This window comes from Streptopelia decaocto, assembly GCF_964273445.1.
Source record: "Streptopelia decaocto genome assembly, chromosome: 4".
Lineage (NCBI taxonomy): Eukaryota > Metazoa > Chordata > Aves > Columbiformes > Columbidae > Streptopelia > Streptopelia decaocto.
This window is the reverse complement of record NC_138658.1, coordinates 51051245-51074150: the sequence shown is the minus strand read 5'-3', so window position 1 is coordinate 51074150 and position 22906 is coordinate 51051245. Positions and strand designations below refer to the sequence as shown.

Sequence of the window (22906 nt, the reverse complement as noted above, 5' to 3'; positions counted from 1 at the left end):
TTTTTTTAATTATAGTTTTTATAAGTGAACAGAAAGAATTTATCCCTAAAAATGGAACACACTAGTCCTGTATGCAGTAGTATATTTAAAATATAACCATTCTATATTACATTCCAAAGCCAAATGATCTAATAACATAGGTTAAACTGTTAAAAGACATTTGATATCTGAGGAAATTAAATCATGTTGTTTTTTTCTTTAACACACCTTGTTGTGCCAAAATCTTCGTTTTCCTTTCTTATACACTGCTGTGTAATAATGGATTCCATCAGCGCACTGCCATAGAGGGAAATTATCTCCTTGTCTCTCAAGTGACCCATGACAGAGGATTTAATTACTATGGTATTACACAACTTTATAAAATCCTCACAGTGATATATGTGCACACGGATTATACTTGAAGAAATAGTGCTAATGGCTATATATGCCTCACTGGTTCTTCATCATTCCTTCACCATATTCTCAGCAATACATCTTCACTAAAAGAACTATAGACTAACTAGCTTTTGCCCATTGCTTTCTCTGAGCAAGATCAAGGTTATGGAAATTTCGTTATCACCATGTAGGTGAGTAGGAGAAGAGTGAGAACAGAACATGACCAGCATATTGCAGGCACTGTAGCAAACACCATCTCAGTATTCTCCCAGCTACTTTACTGGCGTTTTCACAAGAAAAAGAAAAGGCATGTCAGAATCCCCACAGATCTCACATCTGATGACCCCTGCAGAAGGAAAAGCTGCACAACTTCTCTCTGCATACACACAAAAAATATCTAGAAGCATTCAAGGCAATTTTATTCTTTTGTTCTATGTTCACAACCACAATGATGAATTATGGCTGAACTCAAGAACTGAAATTTGTCAGTTGCTACTGAAGGTGGTTTGGTACAACTCTCTGCAAAACTTTTCCCAAACAAAAACCAAGAGCAAACAATAGCTGGTAAAGACACTAACATTACAATATTTTTCTCAGAGCTATCATAAGGCTCAGCTTCTTTAAGACTGCCTCCTGGTTGGAAAAGCAGTATTATATCACCTAAATAGGTGAAAAAGTGAAGTAGAAACACAATCAAGCAGTAGGTGTGGTGTTAGCAACAAATCTCAACAACTGACTTTCAAAGATTTGGTGTAATTGATACTTCCTCTCTTATCTGAAAACTGTAGGTATCCAAATTCCCTGAAACCAAGTTTGGAATAATTTCCACAGTTTTAATATTATAATTTAAAGAGGAGGTATGGAAAAAAATTAAGTGACTTTGGGAACCTAATCAAATCTTTTATTTCCTGTTCTATGTATTTATAGGAGTTACCTTCTACATCTTCATCTGGTGTTAGACAAGTTTGGTTGTCTGATTTCTCATCTGGAAACTGAGAGCAGTCAGTATCTTCTGGCCACTGCAGACCTACAATCCCAAGCACAGACTCACAGCGTTCCTTAGACTGCACACATAATGTCCTGAGGAGACAAAGTAGAATGGCACAGAGTAAATGTAGTGAAAGTCTTAGAAATCCCCAGTTACTGGAAGTTATTAATTCTAGGCAAAGTTAGAGACAAAATCAAGAAAAAAATCCATTAATCAGATTTCTTTACATGAAATATATATATCAAAATATATGTTGTTACTGTTGAAACATTTTAAGTTACTGTATGCAGACTACTACCTAAGGGATAACATAATAGCCAAATATAACTACTTAGAAATATTCTCTCCTCTGTAAGGGATAGCAGAGAAGCTTTCTGAAGAAGCACCAATTGCCCTCCTTCAGGACCAAAAGCCAAACACAATTTTGTACTAATTAAATGCTACTTCTTCTCATCAGGCTACCTCAGAAACCATGTGGTTTCAGAAGGACAAAATATTTAAACCTGCAAACAAAAGAGCAGAGAACTCCACAGGGAATTAAATAAAACTAAAAGTTTGGGGCAAATCAAAGCTTGTATTGCACGTGGAAAAAAGGCACCAATAGAGTCCTCCTGCTGGTTTGGTTTGGTTGGTATTTTACCATAAAAAGACAGGACTCACCATAAAAAAATATTTTTGCCCATCTAGATTAACATCTTGTCTCTCAAAATATCCAATGTAAAATGCTTCAAAAGTACAAAGAGAAAATGCATAATAGAAAAATCCCTATTATTTTAAGCATGATATTAAACATTTAGCAACTAGTTTTGCCTGGAATCATAGATGTGCTGTTCATATCAATAGCCTTGTCTTGACTCTGTGGTATTTTGAATCCCTGTTTGTTCCAAGTGCCTTTTTTATTTTTTTTAATATTAACTAGGCAGTATGGGATTAGGAACCTCAACATCCTTTTAATCTCTTCCTCCAAACAGAAACATGTATTATGCTTAACAGATATTTGTCTACACTGTTCTTAAAAACTCTTGAATTGGTAAGATTTTGTATACTTTCTTATCACTCATACTCATACACAGATATCTATTATTTTCCTTATATTTGATAGATAGCTCTCCTGATATACTCTAAATCTATTACTTCCTAGGTTGAACTTCAGTGAACATGGTGAATAATTTATTTATTTTCTCACATCAGCTCACTTCTATCTATTTGAAGGCTTTGATGGGCCCCAATTCTTCTTTCTTGACTCAGCAACTCATTTAATTCCACCTTTTAGATCATGTTTTCTAAACCTATCATTTGGACTTTCTCCTACCATTTCAAAGAATATTCTCCTTTGTTCTTATAGGGTGAAAAATATTCAACAGGAGGATCCTACATTTCTATTTTTTTTCAGTTTCCTTCATGTCACTTTTAGCTTGTGTTTTATTTAATTTGATTGATTTTTCCAGATTTTTCTTCTAGGAACAGACACTCCTTTCATGGAAGGCATTTTATTCCACTCCTTTTCCTTTGTCTTCTGACCAAGGGACCATTTTTTTTTCCCTGCAATAAGCTTCAAGAAATGCAGTGATCAAAACCAAGCAATGAGATCCATTTAGGATCAATTATTTTATGTTCTTCTGAGAAAACAATAGATTATTAATCTTCTCAAATTTAATTTTGTTTTGGGTGATTGCATGAAGAAGAACCGATGATTTTCCTGTACCAAAGGATTCACCATTGAGTTGAGCAGCTGGAAGGAATGGATGATTGAATTGACATTGGTTAACCATGCTACAGTTACAGACACTTTCCTTTTAGAGCCTTCTCAATATCAAAAAGTTTGACTCACACCATTTTCTAACCTCAGCTTTCCAAATGCCAGAATTTGTATTTATCAATGACAAAACCCCAAAACTAACAACAATAACATGATTAATACATTTTAAAACTTTGATTTTGTTGGCTGAGACCATCTAACCCATATCTGTCCTGCATTCTCTGCAGACTCAAATCTTTGGTCAAAGCTGACACTTTCCAAAAGCTATTGCAAGCCATTTAGTTGTCAGTCTGTAGGGAAAGAATTAAAATTCAAACTAGTGCTCATCAAAGCACATATGGAAGCCTATTGCAATAATATTAGGAAAAAATGGAAGAACCACTGGTACTTTTTTTTTTTTAAATCCTTCCCACATTGCCATACTGGGTCTCACAGCTGGGGTGTCGGAATACCTTGGTAACAGACTTCTTTATTTACTTCTCCATCAAATCTCATCTGTGGTACTGTCTTTGAATCAATTTAAAAAGTTAACAGTTAACAAGAGTTCACATCACAAAGCAGAGAAATTTCCTCCTTAGTAGGAGAAAGAAATACAAGGCTAAAAAAGAAAAAAAAAAAAAAAAAAGTAGCATAGAAATCTGTAATTTTCTGCAATGGAATCCAATCTAACAGTTTTTTAAGAACATGAAGCATATTTTAGCAGTTAACTAAAATATGAAGTATCTCTTTACTCTCTCAATTCAAATACAGTATTGAGATGCCTAAATTAATGCCAACACATAAGGGGCATCAGATTTGACCAGGATTATTCTTCATTCACATCTGTCACAGTTTTGGAACAACACCAAAGTCAGCTGGTGACTACTTAAATGCACACATAATGTAATCTCCATGTCATTATAGGCTAATGTGACTAGGAAGGCATTTGCTGGTCCAAAAATAAGGGACATTGATAGACTTCCTAGAAAGTTGTGAACCCAGAATCTCCAGAAGTTGCTAAGCACCTTGCAGAGTCAATTTACAGGAAAGATAGTTTGTAATTATTAGGAAACAGGGATTTCTAAGCTTAGCCCTTATGTGTTTCATCTATGAAACTACATTTGTCTGCAGTGGGAACCCAGCACAAATTTAGCTTCAAAGATTATTTCACCAGACCTGGACTAATATTACAAATGCCTTATGAGAGATGAAGAATACTGTTCAAATTTGAATATACTTTTGATAAATCAATGAATGGCCTCAATAACAGCAAGTTCAGTTCTTAAAATAAAAACCCCTTCACCTGTGTTCCTTAAAGAAAACTTCATTAAGACCATTATAGTTAACAACTAAAGCATGACAGTCAAACTAGTAACACAAAGGCAATGAAAAACCTTGCAAAGCAGGGACAGACGTTTTATACAGAGAGAGTAGAATTAAAATAATTTAGTTATATCACCTAGAATGAAGAGATGAGTGTGCCAGTATTAAAAAAAAAATACATCTAATACCCTCCAAGGTATCCCTTCCTGATAAAGTCTCTATTTTTGACCTAACACAAGAGGGAAACCTGAAAACAGTTATAAAAGTAGAGCTCTGAAGCCTAGGATATGAAATTTTATGTTGTATATTCAATTTGATCTAAACGTGATGTTATCCTACATTGAGCAGGAAATTAGAACAAATGACTTCCAGAGGTCCCCTTCAAACTAAATTATTCTAGTGTTTCTACGAGCTCCTCTTCATGTGTTTAATACCTTAAATTTGAAGACTATTTAACTGTATTGTGAATACATCATAAAATCTGTTAGCTATGTATGTAGTTGCTAAAGCAAACAGCCTCAATTTTACTTTTTTCCCTCTACATTAGAATAAGTTATCTGAATTTTATTAATTAACTTGTACTAAGAAGCACATCACTGGACAAGGAAATGTTATCTATTTTTCAACAACGTAAAATGGTAGGAAATCTTAGGACATGCATTGCAATTTTCAATGCACTTTTCCAGTACAGTAGATGTTAATTGATCAATACTGTCAGGGTAGGCCCAATAAAAGAGACAGAAAGACAGTATGAGACGGCTCTAGCAGCTGGTAGCTCAAAGAGCTCTGCCTGCTGCTCAGGTTTATTAGCTCTGCTAACCTGCAAGAACTGCTGCTACCAAAGCCATAGGATTTGCAGAACATAGTCTCTTTTGAACAAACACAGGAATAACTCTGAAAAGTACAGTTAATTGACGAGGATGGTAGAAAAGTTAATCTGACAAGCAGAAAGCCTGAGTTAGTCTACAATTCAGAATGATGTGGCACTCCTCTAATTTAGAAAGGCAAGCATGCATTAAAATCCCAGTTTTTGTTAACAGTATTTGGATAGTCTTTGCATAGATAAAGTGATATACTAATGCAAGGAACTATTACAAACACTAATGTTCCAAATTTAGTTGAGTCTATGTTTGAATACCCTCTAGAGTGGTGCGATTCTAATATAAATCCACAGAAATGGAAAATGCTTCATACATAGCTCACAGCATCCTTCTGGACAAGTTGTCCAACCATGGGATGAACTGGCTCATGATGCATTGGGTGAAGAACTGGCTGAAGGGCAGAGCTCAAAGGGTTGTTGTGAAGGGTTGTTGTGAATACATCTGACTGGCAACTAGTCATGAGTGGTGTTCCTCAGGGTTCAATTCTAGGGCCAGTTCTGTTCAATATATTTATCAATGGCCTGGATGCAGGAGTTGAATACTCCATTAGCAAGTTTGCTGGTGATAGCAAGATAGGAGGTGCTGTTGACTCTCTTGAGAGTCAAGAGACCTTACACAGGTATCTAGATAGACTGGAGCATTAGGCTACAATTAATGGGATGAAATTTAACAAGTTCAAATGCTGGATCCTGCACCTAGGACAGAGTAACGCTGGACACAAGTATAAATGGGGAGACGAGTGGCAGCTGGACTTGACGATCATTGTAGGTCTGTTCCAAATAAAATATTCTATTCTATTCTATTCTATTCTATTCTATTCTATTCTATTCTATTCTATTCTATTCTATTCTATTCTATTCTATTCTATTCTATAGATACATTTTGAAAATGATTGAACTGCTATCCCTCTCCTTGTTTGGGATACTTCAGATACTAATCATACACATGTAATGAACTGCATTTAGTGATCTTACAGAATATTGTTCTCTACCTTTTGCTATGGAATTCCAAAGCAAAATTTCTGGCATTTTCAATGGAAACAGAAAACTTGGCAAGACTAACATAACAGACATTGTCAGTCAATAATTAAATGAAGTGCAATATAATACCTGCAAGGTGGGATCCGCTGATTTGTATGGGGGTCACACTTAGGTACTAAGATTGTACAGGCAAAAAACATGAGGTATTTGTAGCAGTTGGTCTGAACCAAGGCTGGGAAAAGAGAAGACTCCCAGCTGACAGAGGCTTCCTTCTGTGTTCTGTGGCCCAGGTAGTTTGGGTAATAAGTATAGTTGTAAGGCAAGTTCATACAGAGTTCCAGAGTAATTGGTTCACACTGACCTTTCACAGAAAGAAAACAAAAAAGAACACAAATGGTGTGAGACTAAATGAAACAGAGAAGGAATAATTACAAAATTACTTAACAAATTTAGTAGTCCAGGGATTTCCTCTCAGGCTTGAGAAACTCTAAGTTTCAGAGCTCAAGACCCCATATGAGACTATTCATACCAGTAAGGAAAGGTGGGTTTGACCTCTGCCTGCCTAATAACCCATTCAGAGACTTATATTCCCTTACCAATATGCATTAACTTCCTGAGTAACATCCTAGCTACAAGTCCTTTTGATTCCACAGACTATAGCTACATACAAAAAAGTCCAGCTTTTAGGGGATTTAGGAGTATTTTGGATTAAAATTGTACAAATAGGTAGCCAGAAATGTTTATCTTTCAATTTTTCACCTCAACAGAAAACAACAGACAGAATTTCACTTTGATTCAGTTTGAAATTCATTTTTTTATCTAACATTCAGACCAATGTGAAATTATTTATTATTTACTTTTGCAATATGAGAAAATTTTCCATGAAAAAGTGTACTATTCAAAAGTTTGCTATCAAAAGACCACTTTTATTTGTTTATTCTGGAAGGAAATGTATCTTAACATTATTAACATTCTGTCAGCAAGGTGCTAGTGCCAGTTGCCAGCACAGGGTGGCAACTGTGTGACCCTAGAGCTGGATCTTTGAGAGGAAGCTGAAAGATCTAACAGTCAGTTATTCAGCTGATGAGCAGAACTGGCCAGCCTTTCTTGGACTGGCATTCCCTGTTATAACCTCTTTTAGTATTTACCTCTAATCTGAGGATCACAAAGCTCATTTTATATAGAGCATTTCCTCCCTGCTAAATCCTTGCATGCTGCCAATACTGAACTACTTCTGTTGTCTTAAACCACTTAGTCCCAGCTATGGGCTATTTAGATTCAAAGACTTCAGCAATCCTCCTCACATTATTGCCATTTCCTTTTCTTCATGATGAACTCTCCCTTGTCCTCTCGCACTTCAGCCCCAGATGCCCAGATCAGTTTGCTTTTGTCTTTTGATTTTTCCCCAGCTAGCATATTTTCTTCATTTGTACAGAATATTACATGTTCATCAGTATTTAATGATGAAACCCAAGTAAATTAACACAAATGTACAAGCAATGTTCTAAGGGTTTGTATAACACAACATTATTAAAGGGTAGAAATACACGTACATCATTTTCTCTTTTGTTATGGCTCATATTTATAGGGATTTAGGGGGATTCTAGAAGAAAATCTAGTCCGCTGAAATGCCCTTGTAGGATAGCTCTTCAGATGTTTTCAATATGATGATGCAATTTTCACACTGTGTTTAGAAACCTTCTATCACATGTGGAAAAGTATCATTGTAGGTTTGAAAATAATAACTCTCATGCCTAATTCCATACGATCCACAGGCAGAGTAACAAACAGAACATACACTCCAGGGGAACACCTGACTGAATTTAAGTAACCCAAATGTTAATCTTTCCTTCTGATATCTGTCCAGCAGTTCAAGAGATCTTGCTACTCCCTCATTCATAGTATATGTAAGTACAACCTAATGAGTGGAAACACTGCAGTTTCATATATTCATGTATTTACTATTAATATGCTCTACATACTATATAGAAACTAGCTCCAAACATAGTAACAGAAGTGAATGGGATATTTCACAGAATCGCAGAATGGCTAAAGTCAGAAGGGACCTCTGGAGCTCATCTGCTCAAGCAGGTCCACCTAGAGCCAGTTGTACAGAACCATGCTCGGATGGCTTTTGACTGTCTCCAAGGACGGAGACTTCACAACCTCTCTAGATAACAGAGTTATCTAGATCAATCACCCTTGCAGTAAAATAAGTGATTCCTTATGTTCAGAGGGAACCTGCTGTGTTTTGGTTTGTGCCCATTGCCTCTGGTCCTGTCACTGAGCACTGAAATAGCTTGGCTCTGTCTTCCTTACACTCTCCAGAGCGAGCAGATATTTGTTCTATTATCCTAAATACATTTTACTGCATTGTGACGCAGAGCCTAAACTGATCAAACATTATGGCACATGGAGAACATTCATCATATTCAATACTGTGAAATGTGGCCTATGCTTTGGAATTTTCCAACCAAAGAGTTATTTGGGCCAGAAAACACTGCTTTGTCAAAACAAATTTTCCCTGGGAATTCTCAACTCTTACCAAAGATTAAATAACCCTGGTCAAAATATGAACAGTGAAAATAACATGAACAAAGAAAATAGTACTTCCAGATGTTGGGAAAGAAAAATCTCTCCCAAATTCTCTTGCTGTTCCATTGTGTATAAACAATTAAATATTCACTGGACCAGACAGGGAGAAAGATAAATGATCCAGGAGTCTAATTCAGATTATGTATTACTCCTGTTGAGAATTACAGACTGTTGCCCATATTATGATGAGGCAACATCTCCACTAAAAAGCTCTTGGGTTTCTCATGACATGGAATACGAACATAGTTTTAGAACTCAAATATCACATGTCAAAAAGTGTTTTTCGCTATCTTGTAACATAGTCCTAGCCACTCAAACATTTTCCAAAATTGCTGTCCATATATAAAATGGGATACAAGAATGTCCTTTGATCAGGCAAAGATTTTGGACCTCAGTACAAACTGCTGTCTCATACTGATTTATCCACAAGGAAGATGAGTCAAAAAAAGAAAGCACACTTTCAGCTCTTTCTCATTTTGAGACAACTGAATTGCAGTCACACTGCTTGGAAGATTCTTGCTTTCAACAGGACTGTAGTCACTGTTTAAGAAAGGTAATTTGCTTAAAAGATAATTGCTCCCTGAGTACATAAGAACCATAGGCTACTGTGGGAATTTACATATTTTCCTACTTGTTGGGTAAGGCTGCTGCTGGTGCCTTGTTTGCCAGCCAAACAGAGGACCTGTCTTATGCACAGCTGGTGACTAAAGAGCCATCAGTTTTAAGTCCAGTGTTGATCCTGTCGCAATATATCAGATACATTGTATGTGTTCTTTACTAAGCAGTTTAAGTATTTAAAAATGAATATTACAAAATACTGTCTTTTTTGACCTGAGTAAATGTAAAGTTGCTTTAGTTTTAAACACAGAATCATAGAGTCATAGAATAGTTTGGGTTAGAAGAGACCTTAAAGATCATCTAGTTCCAATTCCCCTGCCATGGGAAGGGACATCTTCCTCTAGACCAGGTTGCTCAAAGCTCCATCCCTTGTCCTGTCACTACATGCCCTTGCAAAAAGTCCCTCTCCAGCTTTCTTGTAGGCTCCCTTTAGGTAATGGAAGGCTGCTACCAGGTTTCCTTGGAGCTTTCTCTTCTCCAGGCTGAACAACCCCAACTCTCTCAGCCTGTCTTTACAGGAGAGGTACTCCAGCCCCCTGATCATCTTCATGACCCTCTTCTGGACTCGCTCCATCAGGTCTATGTCCTTATGCTGGGAGCCTCAAAGCTGGATTCAACACTCTATGTGGGGTCTCACAAGAACAGAATAGAGGGAGAGAATCACCTGCCTTGACCTGTTTGTCATACTTCTTTTGATGCAGCCCAGGATACAGCTGGCTTTCTGGGCTACAAGGGCACATTGCCATGTCATGTTGAGCTTCTCTTCAATCAACAACCTCAAGTCCTTCTCCTCGGGGCTGCTCTAAATCCATTAGCTGCCCAGCCTGTATTTGTGCTTGGGATTGTCATACAAATTGCCATACGAAACAGGGTTTCGTGTAACATCTGATAAGTTTTCAAGGCATTATAAGTAAAGAAGCTTTGAAACAGCAGATAGAAATATGGAAGACCCTGTTCCTAGGTAAACCACAGTTTTGTGGCAAAGTCAGTAATGCTCAAATAAATAAGATGAATCTTCAAATGGAGAAACTGAGAAGCAACACCTGTTCTTAGAGGCACAGGCTGCTAAAGCTGCCGCTTCTCCTGCAGGCAGAAAGATCTGGGACTAAACATCCTTCACTTGACAGCAAAAAGAAAGGTAAGAAAAAAGTGGATCTGCTGCTCACTGGGGCAGGGGAACTAGTGACGCGTGACATGGAAAAGATCAAGGTACTCAGTGCCTTTTCTCCCTCAGTTTCCACTGAGGAATGTCATTGGAAGGTTGCTTTATATTATCTTCAAAACGTTACAGCAACCCTGGCACCTGATGACTGGAAAAAGGCAAACATGACATCCATCTTTGGGAAGGGCAAAAAAAGGTGACTGGGAGTAGCCAGCATGGATTTGTCAGGAGAAAATCATGCATGATTAATCTGATGGCTGTCTCTGATGACTGCCTGTCATTCCCCTTTATTCAGTACTTGTGCATATCTGGAGTATTGTGTCCTCTTTTTTGGCTCTCCAATTCATGAGAGAAATCAATATACTGGAATGGGGTCAGTGGAAGGCCACCAAGCAGGTTAGCGGACCAGATCACATGATCTACAGGCAAAAGCTTGGAAAACAGGGTTTGTTCAGCCATCAAAAGGGAAGGCTAAGGGCAGATCTTATTGCTGTTAACAATTATCGAATGTGAAGTTATAAAGCAGTAAAGCAGACACAGCCAGACTCTTAGAAGCGCACAGGAGCAGGATGAGAGGCAGAAGGCACAAGTTGTAACACAGAGAATTCCAGTTACAGATATGCAAAAAAGGTTTTTACCATGAGAGTGGACTAACACTGGAACAAGTCTCCCAGAAGGACTGTGGAATCTCTGTCCCTGGAGATAGTCAAAACTCAGCCACACAAGGTCATGGGCCACATGACTTATTTGGGACTGCTTTGATCAGGAGTTTGGACTAGTTGACCAAAAATGTGAAGTAACTTCCTTCTAATGCTAAACATGGTACTTATGATTGTCCATTTTCAAAAGTTAGGAGAAGTACTGGTAGAAGCACATGTAGAGCCTATATGCCCAGGTATCTGATAGCTTTACTTTAGCAACATCTAAAAGGCCCCAGCAGGAATGGTCCTTGTCTCAAACAAACACTTGTGAGTGACAATCACAACTTTAGAGAGATTCCAGAGTTTGGACTAGTTGATCTTCCCATAACCAGCCTAAATGGAATAACATTATCCAAACAAATTACCATATAGTACCAAGCCATACCTTGCAGAGATAACTGCTCAGCACAAAGCAGTTGTAGAATATGTCTACACATTCATACGTAAGTGAAAGCAAGCCTGTACATGTGTCGAGGTGACCTGAACTCATGTGACTGTATTAATACATCACAAAGTTTTAACTAATTCTGAATAATTTTGATCCAGTTGTGGCCCCGTTTCAAAACCTCACCAAATATACTTCTTTTGAGCATCTGTTCTGAGTGCGGCACTGCACAAGCAAACAAGAGCTACTCAAAAGCAAGTGTACAGTGTGTAGAGGAGGCTTGCATGGAATAGTATAGTATAGGACACAGAAATGAAAATACACAGTGTTAAAGACCCTGATCCTCTACAATGTATATTGGTCAGAGAATAAATAATTTTGCCTTTGAATATCAAAACTATCACTTCATAAAAGTTCTCCAAACTATTAAACACAGTACCATGTTTTCTTGTATTTTGAAAATAAACTACACAACACTACACTTACACTATGTTGTTTACTTTATGTAAACACTGAATGTAATTAAATATTAAGAAAAAGTGCAACCATAAACACCCATTAAGAACATACCAAAAATTCACAGAAGGGAAAATATTTCAGTGTCGAATGTTATGAATATCTCTTAGCACATAAATGATCAAGAGTCATGATGAAACTTATGTTTCAACCTTGCCATTTTCTATACTCAATCATTACACAGGAGCATTAGATAGTAAATTAAAGTAAATTACTTACTGTGTCCTACCCTGCATCCTCATTATACTGTAAAAGACCCTAAAATTGTGACAGTATGAAGCATGTGACCTACTTACTGCAGTTTGTCTGGCTGTTTCTCATCTCACAGAGAGAAGTTCCACAGGGATCAGGACAGGAATCACATCTCTGGTCTCCACCCTGACAGAGGGTTTGACCTGAGGAAAATAGAAAATTACTACTCCAATTATTTACCAGACTGATAAAAATCACTGGAGTGCAGCAATGAGAAGATACAGGGTTTGTACTAAAATTAGGTATTTCCTTTACGTAGCTGAATAAGTACCCTACAGCATTTCAAGTGCAATAAGGAGATGTTGTAAGGAAGAAAAGTGTGCAGCACTGTCCAGATGTCGCTTTTCTTTACTCTTATGCTTAATATAAGAATTTATATCCCAGTTTCTGAATGAGAGGTATAAATCTCTGAAAGCCATTTACCATGATTTTCTGGGAGAGTATGAAAAGTCATGTGAATCAGATTTCAAAGGGAACAATAGGTCCTAGCTGAAAGAGAATGCCCTCTGAGAATTATTCTTCAGTGTCATTCAGTTGATCTGCTTCTCATTAGAGCTGAAGCTCTATTGCCCTTCTTTGACTAGTTTAAAAAAGAACACCACCACCACCAAAAAAGCCAAAAAGGCTATTGTCCTAAAAATGGAATGCAGAGTAACTAAAAGCAGCACTTCATCAAAAAGTTTCTGAGCATATTACCTGGGTAATTACCTTCTCTGACAAATCCCTGGGCTCCTCTCTGTCTCATAGTGTTGATAGCTCCTTTTTAAACCATTAAATTCTCTCTTCCACATGACTTTTGCAAATTCTCTCATTTAATTTACTGTTCTGTTCACCGAGACTTAACAGTTTGGATTTTATCATCTTGTCCCGTTTAAATGGGTTTATTGCAACTATTCCTTAGTGTTTGGATTGCACTACTGTCCGCAAACATTAATCATTCAGTCATGGCATCCTTGCATTTGGCATACAAAATATGCTGAAGAAACACCCTGTTTCAATGACCTTGACAACAACCTTGTCCCAAGGAACTGACGAGGTAGTCATATCTATTCATAATTATGTGGATTTACTTCCCTTCATACATGTTACATATTGAAGCAATTGAGGTACTTTCTTTTACTGTAGCAATTGACTGTCATATTTTACAGATGCATCTGATTGCAAACTGGAACTTGAAAAGTAGGGAAAGCCTTTTGACTTCTAAAGCTATCACAAATCTTTACAATCAAATTCATTTTTAAAGTTTTCTCCAACTCCTCCTTATCCCACAGTGGAAGAGTTTCTCAATTCTTTAAAAATGCCCATGCTACAGTACAAATTCTTTTGATCCTAGCACAATCAATGCTGAATTTCTATAAACACACCCTATCCTGTCTTTTGAAGGGGCCACAGAACCAGCTGTGTGTACATCTATATTAGATTCCTACTGTCACAAAAAGAATGACAGCAGTAATGTTAACAGATGTCATATCTTAAACTTCCTTAAGGTATGTAGCAAAGGAGACCATTTTTCTCATTTGGATATAGGTGAGTACATGGTCATTTGTAATCTCTATGTGTATATACTTGTACCACAGGGTCTTTCAAAAAGATGGACCCCATTTGAAATCACTATATCTCTGCAACCATCCATGAATGAAACTCTTACCACTTGACAGGGTGGGGCACAGAGTTTCAAGTGATTACCACTAGATGCCTCTATTCTGTAGAGTACAAATTTTTGTGTAATTGTAACACGTTTACATCATGAAATAGACTGCTTTGAAATTTGGTCCATCTTTTTGAAACACCCTGTATTACACAAGGTCCCTGTATCCTTCTACAGGCAAGTGGCAAGTCATCACATCTTGACCTCAAATTTCTATGCTGATTTCACATATTTACTGTGTTTGTAACAAAACAGATATTCCAGATCACTTCAGCCCTACCTTCACTGCCTCTGCTAAGCATATCCAAATTTTTGACTGCAGAGCAGAGAAGTCTTTGTATTAACTGTACATCCTATTACATTTTCTGTAGTTACTGAAATCAATGACATACATCAGAAATACAAAAGAAAGTTACAAACAAGAATTCTGCCTTGCTTTGACATGGACTTTGCAAGTAACTAAAGGGAATAATCAAAATGAAGTCCAAATTCTGCCTACGCATGCTCATGCAAATTTAGGGCGGACAGAATATGGTTACATAAAGGAAGAATCTTGCTCTACACAATACTGCAAAATATTAGACAGAGGTTTAGGTGCATTAAATAATGAATAATAAGAACAAGGAAAACTTTCATATTTAAAAGCTAAGCACAAAAATCTTTTAGCATATAGTGAGATCATTGATTACATAATTATCATTCCATTCTACTCCTCCGTATTTAATATCCTTCAATCAGTATCTGTTCATCTGTCCAAAAAAATACTTTTAACCACCTCTTCAACATCCGTAGAGGCAAAAAGCAATGCAAACAAAACACATAACTGACTTCTAGCCCAGATCATACATCAATGTTTTCAGTGAAATTCACTTTTACTGGTGATAAACAAATTTTAGAGGATTAAGTTGGGTGAAATTTTGAAAGTCGAAATAGCTGCTTATATAATGCTCTAAATAGTTTTGTACTTTTCAGTTTATCCCATTCTCCTCCCTCATCTCTTTTATATTAGAAATTATAGTTTCATTATCAGCAACAGAATCATAAGATCGTGGAACTGATAGAATAAGATTGCAATTGAATATCAGGAAAGATGAAGAATAAAAACTGAGAATTTTGTGAGATTGAACAGTCACAACTAAGGACAAAACTTGGTCCTCGGTTTTTAGATTGCCACAGTTAGAACTGGAAGAAATTTCATGCAAGACCTTTTGCAATGGCAACATTAATTGTGAAGAAGAATAATGGTGCTTTCTGTGTTTCAACTTCACAATTACGTTTTTTGAATTGAGATGTCTAAATTAGAGCAGAAAGATCCCAAGAACTTATTAGGAACAGAAGGAACTGATTAGACACAGTCAGGAAAGGATTTCTTCTAGACCATTTTCATAAAGAAATGAGGCTTACATAATCACACTGTGTATTTATCTTATAATTACAGGTCTGTTCTACTCTAATAACTTCTGAATAGGTTGTGCTATTACCACTGCATCTGACAGCACTAGAGTTTTCCAAACAAAGTGAATTCCTTTAATTTCCTAAAAATAAGATTCACAAGAGAAAGACAATAATAATTCTCGCCTTGAAGGAAAGGCTGCAATCTGAACGTATACTTACTAGAAACAAGAGAATTACATGTGAAAAATACCTTCAAATGTTGAAACCATCACAACATGACAACATCTCTTTCTGAGTGTCAACATGTACTACAGGACACAAGTCTTTGGGAAACCATATTGTGAGGCTCAAGAAACTGCCTGGTTTCCTTGTCTTTCATACAATCCATCAAGAGACAGCTATTAAGTAGCTCTGAAAACTTACATTCTCATATATTTTCCCTTAGTCACACTAAATCAATAGCTTATTTATGAAAACATCCTTTCTCTACTCCCGAGTTCTGACGAAAAAAATATTTTCATGTGAAAATTCCTCTTCAAACAACACCAATTCCTGTGAGAGTAGCTTGTAATTGCTGCTGACAATGTGAATATGAATTAATGTATTTCAAGTAATAGCTGATCATGTCAGATAACCAAATTCTATGCTATATATCACCTCCATTTAATTTTTTATGTTGTTAAGGACTAATAAAACTCTGCTTACAACTTCCTGTGTAAAAGCAGACACCAACCAGCCTCAGCAAGTGTTATTTGAACAGCAGAGAAAGTAAATTTGTGAGACAGTTTTAGCTAAAGGCACTTTAGAATAAAGCAGTCAACAGCAGGTTCAGTAACAAGAGTAAAATGAAGCACATTCTTACTTTCACTGCAGTTTTCTTCATCACTTCCATCTTTGCAGTCATTATCTCCATCACATTGGAATGCACTAGGAATACACTGCCCATTTCTGCATTCTACCAGACCCTGACTATGACATGCTAGAGAGAAAAAAAAAAACATGATATTCTGATCAACTTCGGTTAATGAAGGTCTTAATTATTTTTGAACATCATCTTGCAGTTGTTTTAGGAGGAGATGATAATGCTACTTAGCACTGAAGGTCACTAGACATTTTTATTGTGTAGGCTGTGTTTTCAATAGCCCACAGCTGTGCTGATCTTTAACTACAGGGACTGGAACTATATATGTCAGGTATTAGCAACAGGCTGAGATGAAGCTTCAGCTTTTCCAAGAAAAAAAGCCATCATTTTTACTCATATAAAAATCATGATCTTTGCCTACTTACTTACATTCCTTTATTCAGCTTAGGTTCTCAGATTTCAAGGAAAATTGTAGGATAATTGTTGAAGGTCAAGCACAGAATGGCAGCAAGAATCAAAGCAGCATAAGCACATGTCTTATGAGAAACTTAATCACATTAAAACATGTGCTAGATCCTCAAGACTTGGTTTTGCAACCTCAGCAATATTCTACTATAGTTGTTTTGCAGATACACACCATCATCATTGGAGCAGACAGAAGCCCAAACTCTGACAAGGTGTGATAGGTCACATACAAACATATCAGAAAGCTGTCATAAACTCAGAATGCCTTCAGTTTAAGAGGTTATATACGTCCATTCTTCCCTTTTTAATGGGAACACTACAATTAACAAAAAACTAATTCTGTAATTAGTAAGAAGCTGAAACACAAGGCAATGCTGGCACTTCTCAACAATGGCAACAAATGTTTAACTTGCTGCAGCTGTCTACCAGAATATTTGTCGAGTCTGAAATCAAATAAGCTTATACTTCTGCCTTACAAGTAATAAGTAAGCAAACTACTTATCTTACATTTTGCTTTTATTTTTAAATAAAGAAAAAACTACTTCAGAGATTAAAGGAACTTACAGCAATTTATTTCATCTGATTTGTCTATGCAGTCATGGTCACCATCACATACCCAATCAGCTGTTACACATCTCCCGTCTCCACACTGATGATGTGTTGCCGGATTACAGTCTAAGTGAAATGCAAGTGAGGACAAAAAAAAAGGATGATAAATTATCATTTGTATAATTTATATTATTCATCAATTGTTTTCTGCCTGTAAGTTAATCATTCATACTGATTCTGTACCTGCAAATTTTTTGGCAGATGGTAGTTACATATGTTCTGAATTCTATTGACTATGTAGACAGTGATGCACTCATTCCTTCTCTCAGGTGCACAGATTTTTCCATTCACAAATAAACAAGTTTGTAAGATTTATTATACAGATTAAAAGATCTTCCAGCTTCCCATCTCATGGAACGATTTTCAGTTAGCCAACATTTTCAGTTGCCATATTGGCACTTAAACAGAAACTATGTTTTTTGCATACACTCAGTATTATCCATAAGAACTATCTACAAAGAATCTGCTCCAGTTTTCATCTTACTCTTTCTACCTGAATGGTTCCACAAACAATGAAAAGCACTCCGTTGAGCCGGGTGACTTTACAACAAAATAAATAGAGAGTGTAGAAATAGCCCAGTGTGCCCAATCTGCTATGAAACCCATTTATAGCCTGTATAATAAGTTAGATCTTAAACTAGCATAGAAAAAAACTATCTCAAGATAGGAAAAAAACTGTGCCCTGATCTTTAGTTTTGAAGTTATCTGTGCTTTTCCTTAGAAAAGCAAAATTCAAAAAGAGACAAATAATATTTTAACTTTTAAAGAATTATTTTAGAGCACTTAATTTTTCTCAGGTGTAGTTTTAAAAAAAGGTTTTCAAAGTTTTCCAATATTTACATGTGAAGATTATTTGCTTTTACAGCAAAATTTATTTTTTTTTCCCATGAAAGTTAAGACAAATATAAGGAGGCAGAACATACAAAGGTGATTGAAAACAGAATTTGAAAGAAACAGAATTTGATAAACAAAAGATTCAAGTTCACTATGAAGCCATATGTAAAAACAGTTCAGCTATAAAACAATTGGCTTCACCAGTGTGTAGCCTCTTGCAATTTGCTTTAATCTCAGTTAAATTCAGCCAATTTAGAAAGAAAACAACTATAACATCTTAAATTAGTTTAAAACAAATTGCAAATCAGGACATTTCTTCAAAATAGCACTGTCTTCAAAATTTGGATTAAGGCAGATATCTCTTTTAAACCTTTTCAAGTTGCATATAAAATTTGTGATCTGTTTTTTCTTTGCCCAAAAAGAATTACAGGGTATATTGCTCTTTTAGTAGTTTAAGGAAAAAAGATTGCTGGCTTAGGCAATACTGGTATCTTAAAGACTAAGAAAAGCATAAAACTTCCATTTACCACAATTCTGTTCATCGCTAAGGTCTCCACAGTCATCGTATCCATCACAAACAAAGGTATAATTTAGGCATTTTCCTGTGTTGCAACGAAATACATCATCACTGCAGTCTACAATACAAATTTTTGTAAAATGTTAACATGACATTGGAACATTCATATACACTGTGAACACTGGAATCTATTGACTAAAACAAGATGAGCTAAAGATACTCTACAATTTACAGGTCTGCATTAATACTCAATATGTACCGGTTCATTAGAATCTAATATGAAATAACAAGAAAATCAAAAGCAATTTTTAGACATTTTTATTCTGTTCCTACCAATTACTTTTTTGATCAATACCGTGAGAAGAAAGTGCTCTGGTTACACATATGGACCAAAATGTTTAACTATTTTATACACATAGTTCTTGAGAAAGGCTGTGGGTCTTGAGTACCTGAGCTGGCTATTAGGTGGAGCTGAAGCTCGTAACAGCAAAATCAAGATCCCAAGACCCTGCTTTTGAGCCTGCCTTTGATCTTACAATGTTTTCAAATCACCTTTATGCTTTACACAGTTTTGAGTTCAGAATTTGGCCTGATGCCATCTCATTGAGGATTTCTTAGAACTGTCAGCCCTTAGTGGGCTTAGCTTTTCTTTCCACCTCTGAGGCCTTCAGTGAAGCCCTGATAAATATTCTCTGAGAATATCCAAAATGCTTGAATAATACCAGGTTTGATAAAAACATGGAATCTACATTGCAGTCAGGAAAGCAGGGAGAAGAGAAAACAGGGTTGGTGATGTCTGGTCCCATTAGTAATTAAATTTTTATTAGTAATTAATTTTTAGTAATTTTAGTAAATTTAGTAATTAGTAATTAATTATTAGTAATTTAGTAATTAGTAATTAAATTAGTAATTAAATTTTGATTACTAACACACAGTTGGGAAGTGGGTGACTCAGTTTCACTGCTTTCCTCTGGGCTTTTCCTTCATATCTGGCTTTTCAGGGAGAAAGCCAGGATAGAAAAAAAAGCTGGGTGGACAATCCCTCCTTCCTGTTGAAGCTATGCCACTGGAATCAAGGAAGTTCTTTGTGCCCCTTCTTACTGGAATAGGTGGGTATTTTAAACGAGCTCTTTCCTAGATAACATAAAGAGCTCCAAGAGCAGGGACTGGAAGACAAGTCTCTTCCCTCAGCTGAGGTGCTCAACCACTAAGAACAGAATCATGCTCCCACTTGCTTCTCTCCTCTTGGCGTGTGACTCCTGTGTTCATGACTGCACTGCAGTCCCACTTTGAAAGAAGGGTGTCCTTTGAAGTACAGTACACACCGAAAGGTGCAGCACTTTCCCAGAAGGTGCAGTGGGGTTTCTATTCCTTCAGATCAATGTCAGTCCAGTGTTCCACCTCCTAGTTGAGTGCTCTAAGTTTCACAAGGCTTTACCAACCTCAACTCTAGAACTTGAACATGAATCACTTCTTCTCCTTCCTCCACAGAAGTATTCATGTTTTCTACAAGTTTCACATCATCTTAAGTCCAAACAGAATTTATAGCACAATGAGAAGGAAAATGCTTCAGGATATACAGTAAACTAATATGGGTGAGCCATGAGCATCGTAGCCAATAGTTAATTTAGCTCTAAAAGAACAAAAATAATGAAAGAGTAAACTTCAAAAACCCTAAGCTAAATGAAAACATTTAAGTTCTAGTTTCATGTAGGGAGAACAATAGCCAGCTGAGAGTAAAATTCTAAGCATTACTTGTTTTGCGTATGCAACAGTGTGAAGTACCCTGGCAACCTTTATCCTTATTGATCAGTCTGTAACTCTGACAGTTTCTGTGCTTCTGTCGCTCCTCATGCAAATGAAACAAAGCTGTCTTTTTATATGTTGTTTCCTCTGGATAAGTTTACTGTTTAATTTCCATCCATTTCTCCATTCCTGTTTATATTCACACCTCTGTAGCTACAGCAGTGTCCTTTAGGGTATGGCAGTGCTCAGGCCAACACAGGGTAAACAAAAAGAATACAAACTTCCTTGCAAGGAAATATGATTCACTTGATGAAAATCTAACAGTCTTAACAACATTTTCTTCAAGATACTGGCAATGATATAGTGTAGCTGCTTACTTCCATCAGAATGAGATGGGCACTTTGTATCTGACATTTGTAAAAGGTTCAACTTAAATTTTGTTAATGACAGGATTAGCATAGTTTCCATAAAATTAAATAGAAATTCCTGTTCTACACTCCACTAAACACACATAAAGCCTGGTCACTCTTTTGCATTCAGCAACCCTTTGATCTCCGTTCACACAGACCCCGTTTTCACCACTTCACTATTGCATCATGTGTCCTTCTGACCATGAATCACCTCAGCCCAACACTCAGAGGTGATTTTAGGAACCCTGCATTTCAAAGATACATGTTTAAAAGTGTATGTGCACATTAAATGTACATATTCTACTACTTCAAGAAGTAAATAAGAGCCTGCTGCATTTGGTACATTACATATAAAACTTCCTCATCAGGAAGGGCAACCAAGGTGATTAAGGGAGTGGAGCACCTCCCTTATGAGGAAAGACTGAGGGAGCTGGGTCTCTTTAGTTTGGAGAAGAGGAGACTGAGGGGTGACCTTCTTAATGTTTACAAATATAAAAAGGGCGAGTGTCACGAGGATGGAGCCAGGCTCTTCTCGGTGACAAACAATGGTAGGACAAGGGGTAATGGCTTTAAGCTGGAACATAAGAGGTTCCACTTAAACTTGAGAAGAAACTTCTCAGTGAGGGTAACAGAACACTGGAACAGGCTGCCCAGGGAGGTTGTGGAGTCTCCTACTCTAGAGACATCCAAAACCCGCCTGGACACGTTCCTGTGTAGCCTCATCTGGGTGTTCCTGCTCCGGCAGGGGGATTGGACTAGATGATCTTTTGCGGTCCCTTCCAATCCCTAGCATTCTATGATTCTATGATATTTTCGACAGTTCCAGGTTTGTGCACTCATAATTTATGCACGTGTAGATCAATGTTACAGCTTCTTTCCTATTTGTATTCCTATTTGATAGCTGGCTGAGCTGAATTCAGATTCCTCAGCTGGTACCTTCCACTACACAAAGTCACAGAGTAAATGGTATAAGCAACAATGAAATTCTAAATATCAGTTTTCAGTTGCAACTGTGTAAAAAACTGACACTGCTAAGTAAATCAAACCATACTTTCAAAAAGAGGGATGGATTCTGCTAAAGCTAGCTACTGCCTGCATACTTATTATGGCCCATCAAAGGGAAGAAGAGAAAAAAATACATGTCAAGAGTCAGGAGCAGAAAAAACATTGCATCATGTGATCCATTTCTTGATGCAGAGCCCTGAAAGGAGATTCTAGGAAGAACAATTAATATGAAAAAATTAAAACCAGAGACTTCTATGTTTCATAATGGATATAATTTTCAACATTAAAACTAAGGAGATGCAGCTGTAAGATTCACTCATGTAACTTTAGACATCTGCATCATTTAGTTTCTAATGCACATTGCCCATTTAAATTATCCGCTTAAAATCAGACAAGTCATGCATCTGAAGTGTCTGTTTCTGTCAGCTGATTCTCCATACAACCAGTTTAGACAACTAGCTCAGATAAAGTCCCTTGCACAGGGACAGACCCCTCACTAATGTTGTAATTTCATAACGGAAAACCAGAGAGACATCTCTCCAAGGTGGTAGCATATAAAACAAAAATAAGAGGTCCTATATTTTGGGATTGCAGATGGGGATTGGTTTTTTTTAATTTATTTTACAGTCTAATATAGCTTGGCCTTTTGAGTTTAAAAGCCTTTTAATCTCGCTTGGGAAGTAACTGTAATGTAACTCACAGCTCTGACCAGCTCATGGAGATTGTGAAGAGTCTCATGAGAGACTCATGACAGAGTTAGGGTTGTTCAGCCTGGAAAAGAGAAGGCTGCAGGGAGACCTTATGGCACCCTTTCAATACTTAAAGGGGACTTACAAGAAAGATGGGAACAGACTTTTTAGAAGGGCCTGTTGTGATAGGACAAGGGGTAATGATTTTAAAC

At 36.8% G+C, this 22906-nt stretch overlaps 1 protein-coding gene across 2 annotated transcripts in view; it reads right to left on the bottom strand.

Moving 5' to 3' along the window:
- Positions 1 to 22906, bottom strand: part of CORIN (corin, serine peptidase) — a 142061-nt gene that overhangs the window by 37600 nt on the left and 81555 nt on the right. For both annotated transcript variants that reach the window (XM_082051152.1, XM_082051153.1), the window contains exons 7-12: positions 18855 to 18962; positions 17449 to 17559; positions 16420 to 16536; positions 12559 to 12657; positions 6415 to 6646; positions 1310 to 1455 (exon numbers count right to left, since the gene is read on the bottom strand). In XM_082051152.1, the coding sequence (XP_081907278.1) occupies positions 1310 to 1455; positions 6415 to 6646; positions 12559 to 12657; positions 16420 to 16536; positions 17449 to 17559; positions 18855 to 18962 (813 nt within the window). The remainder of the gene's footprint in view (positions 1 to 1309; positions 1456 to 6414; positions 6647 to 12558; positions 12658 to 16419; positions 16537 to 17448; positions 17560 to 18854; positions 18963 to 22906) is intronic.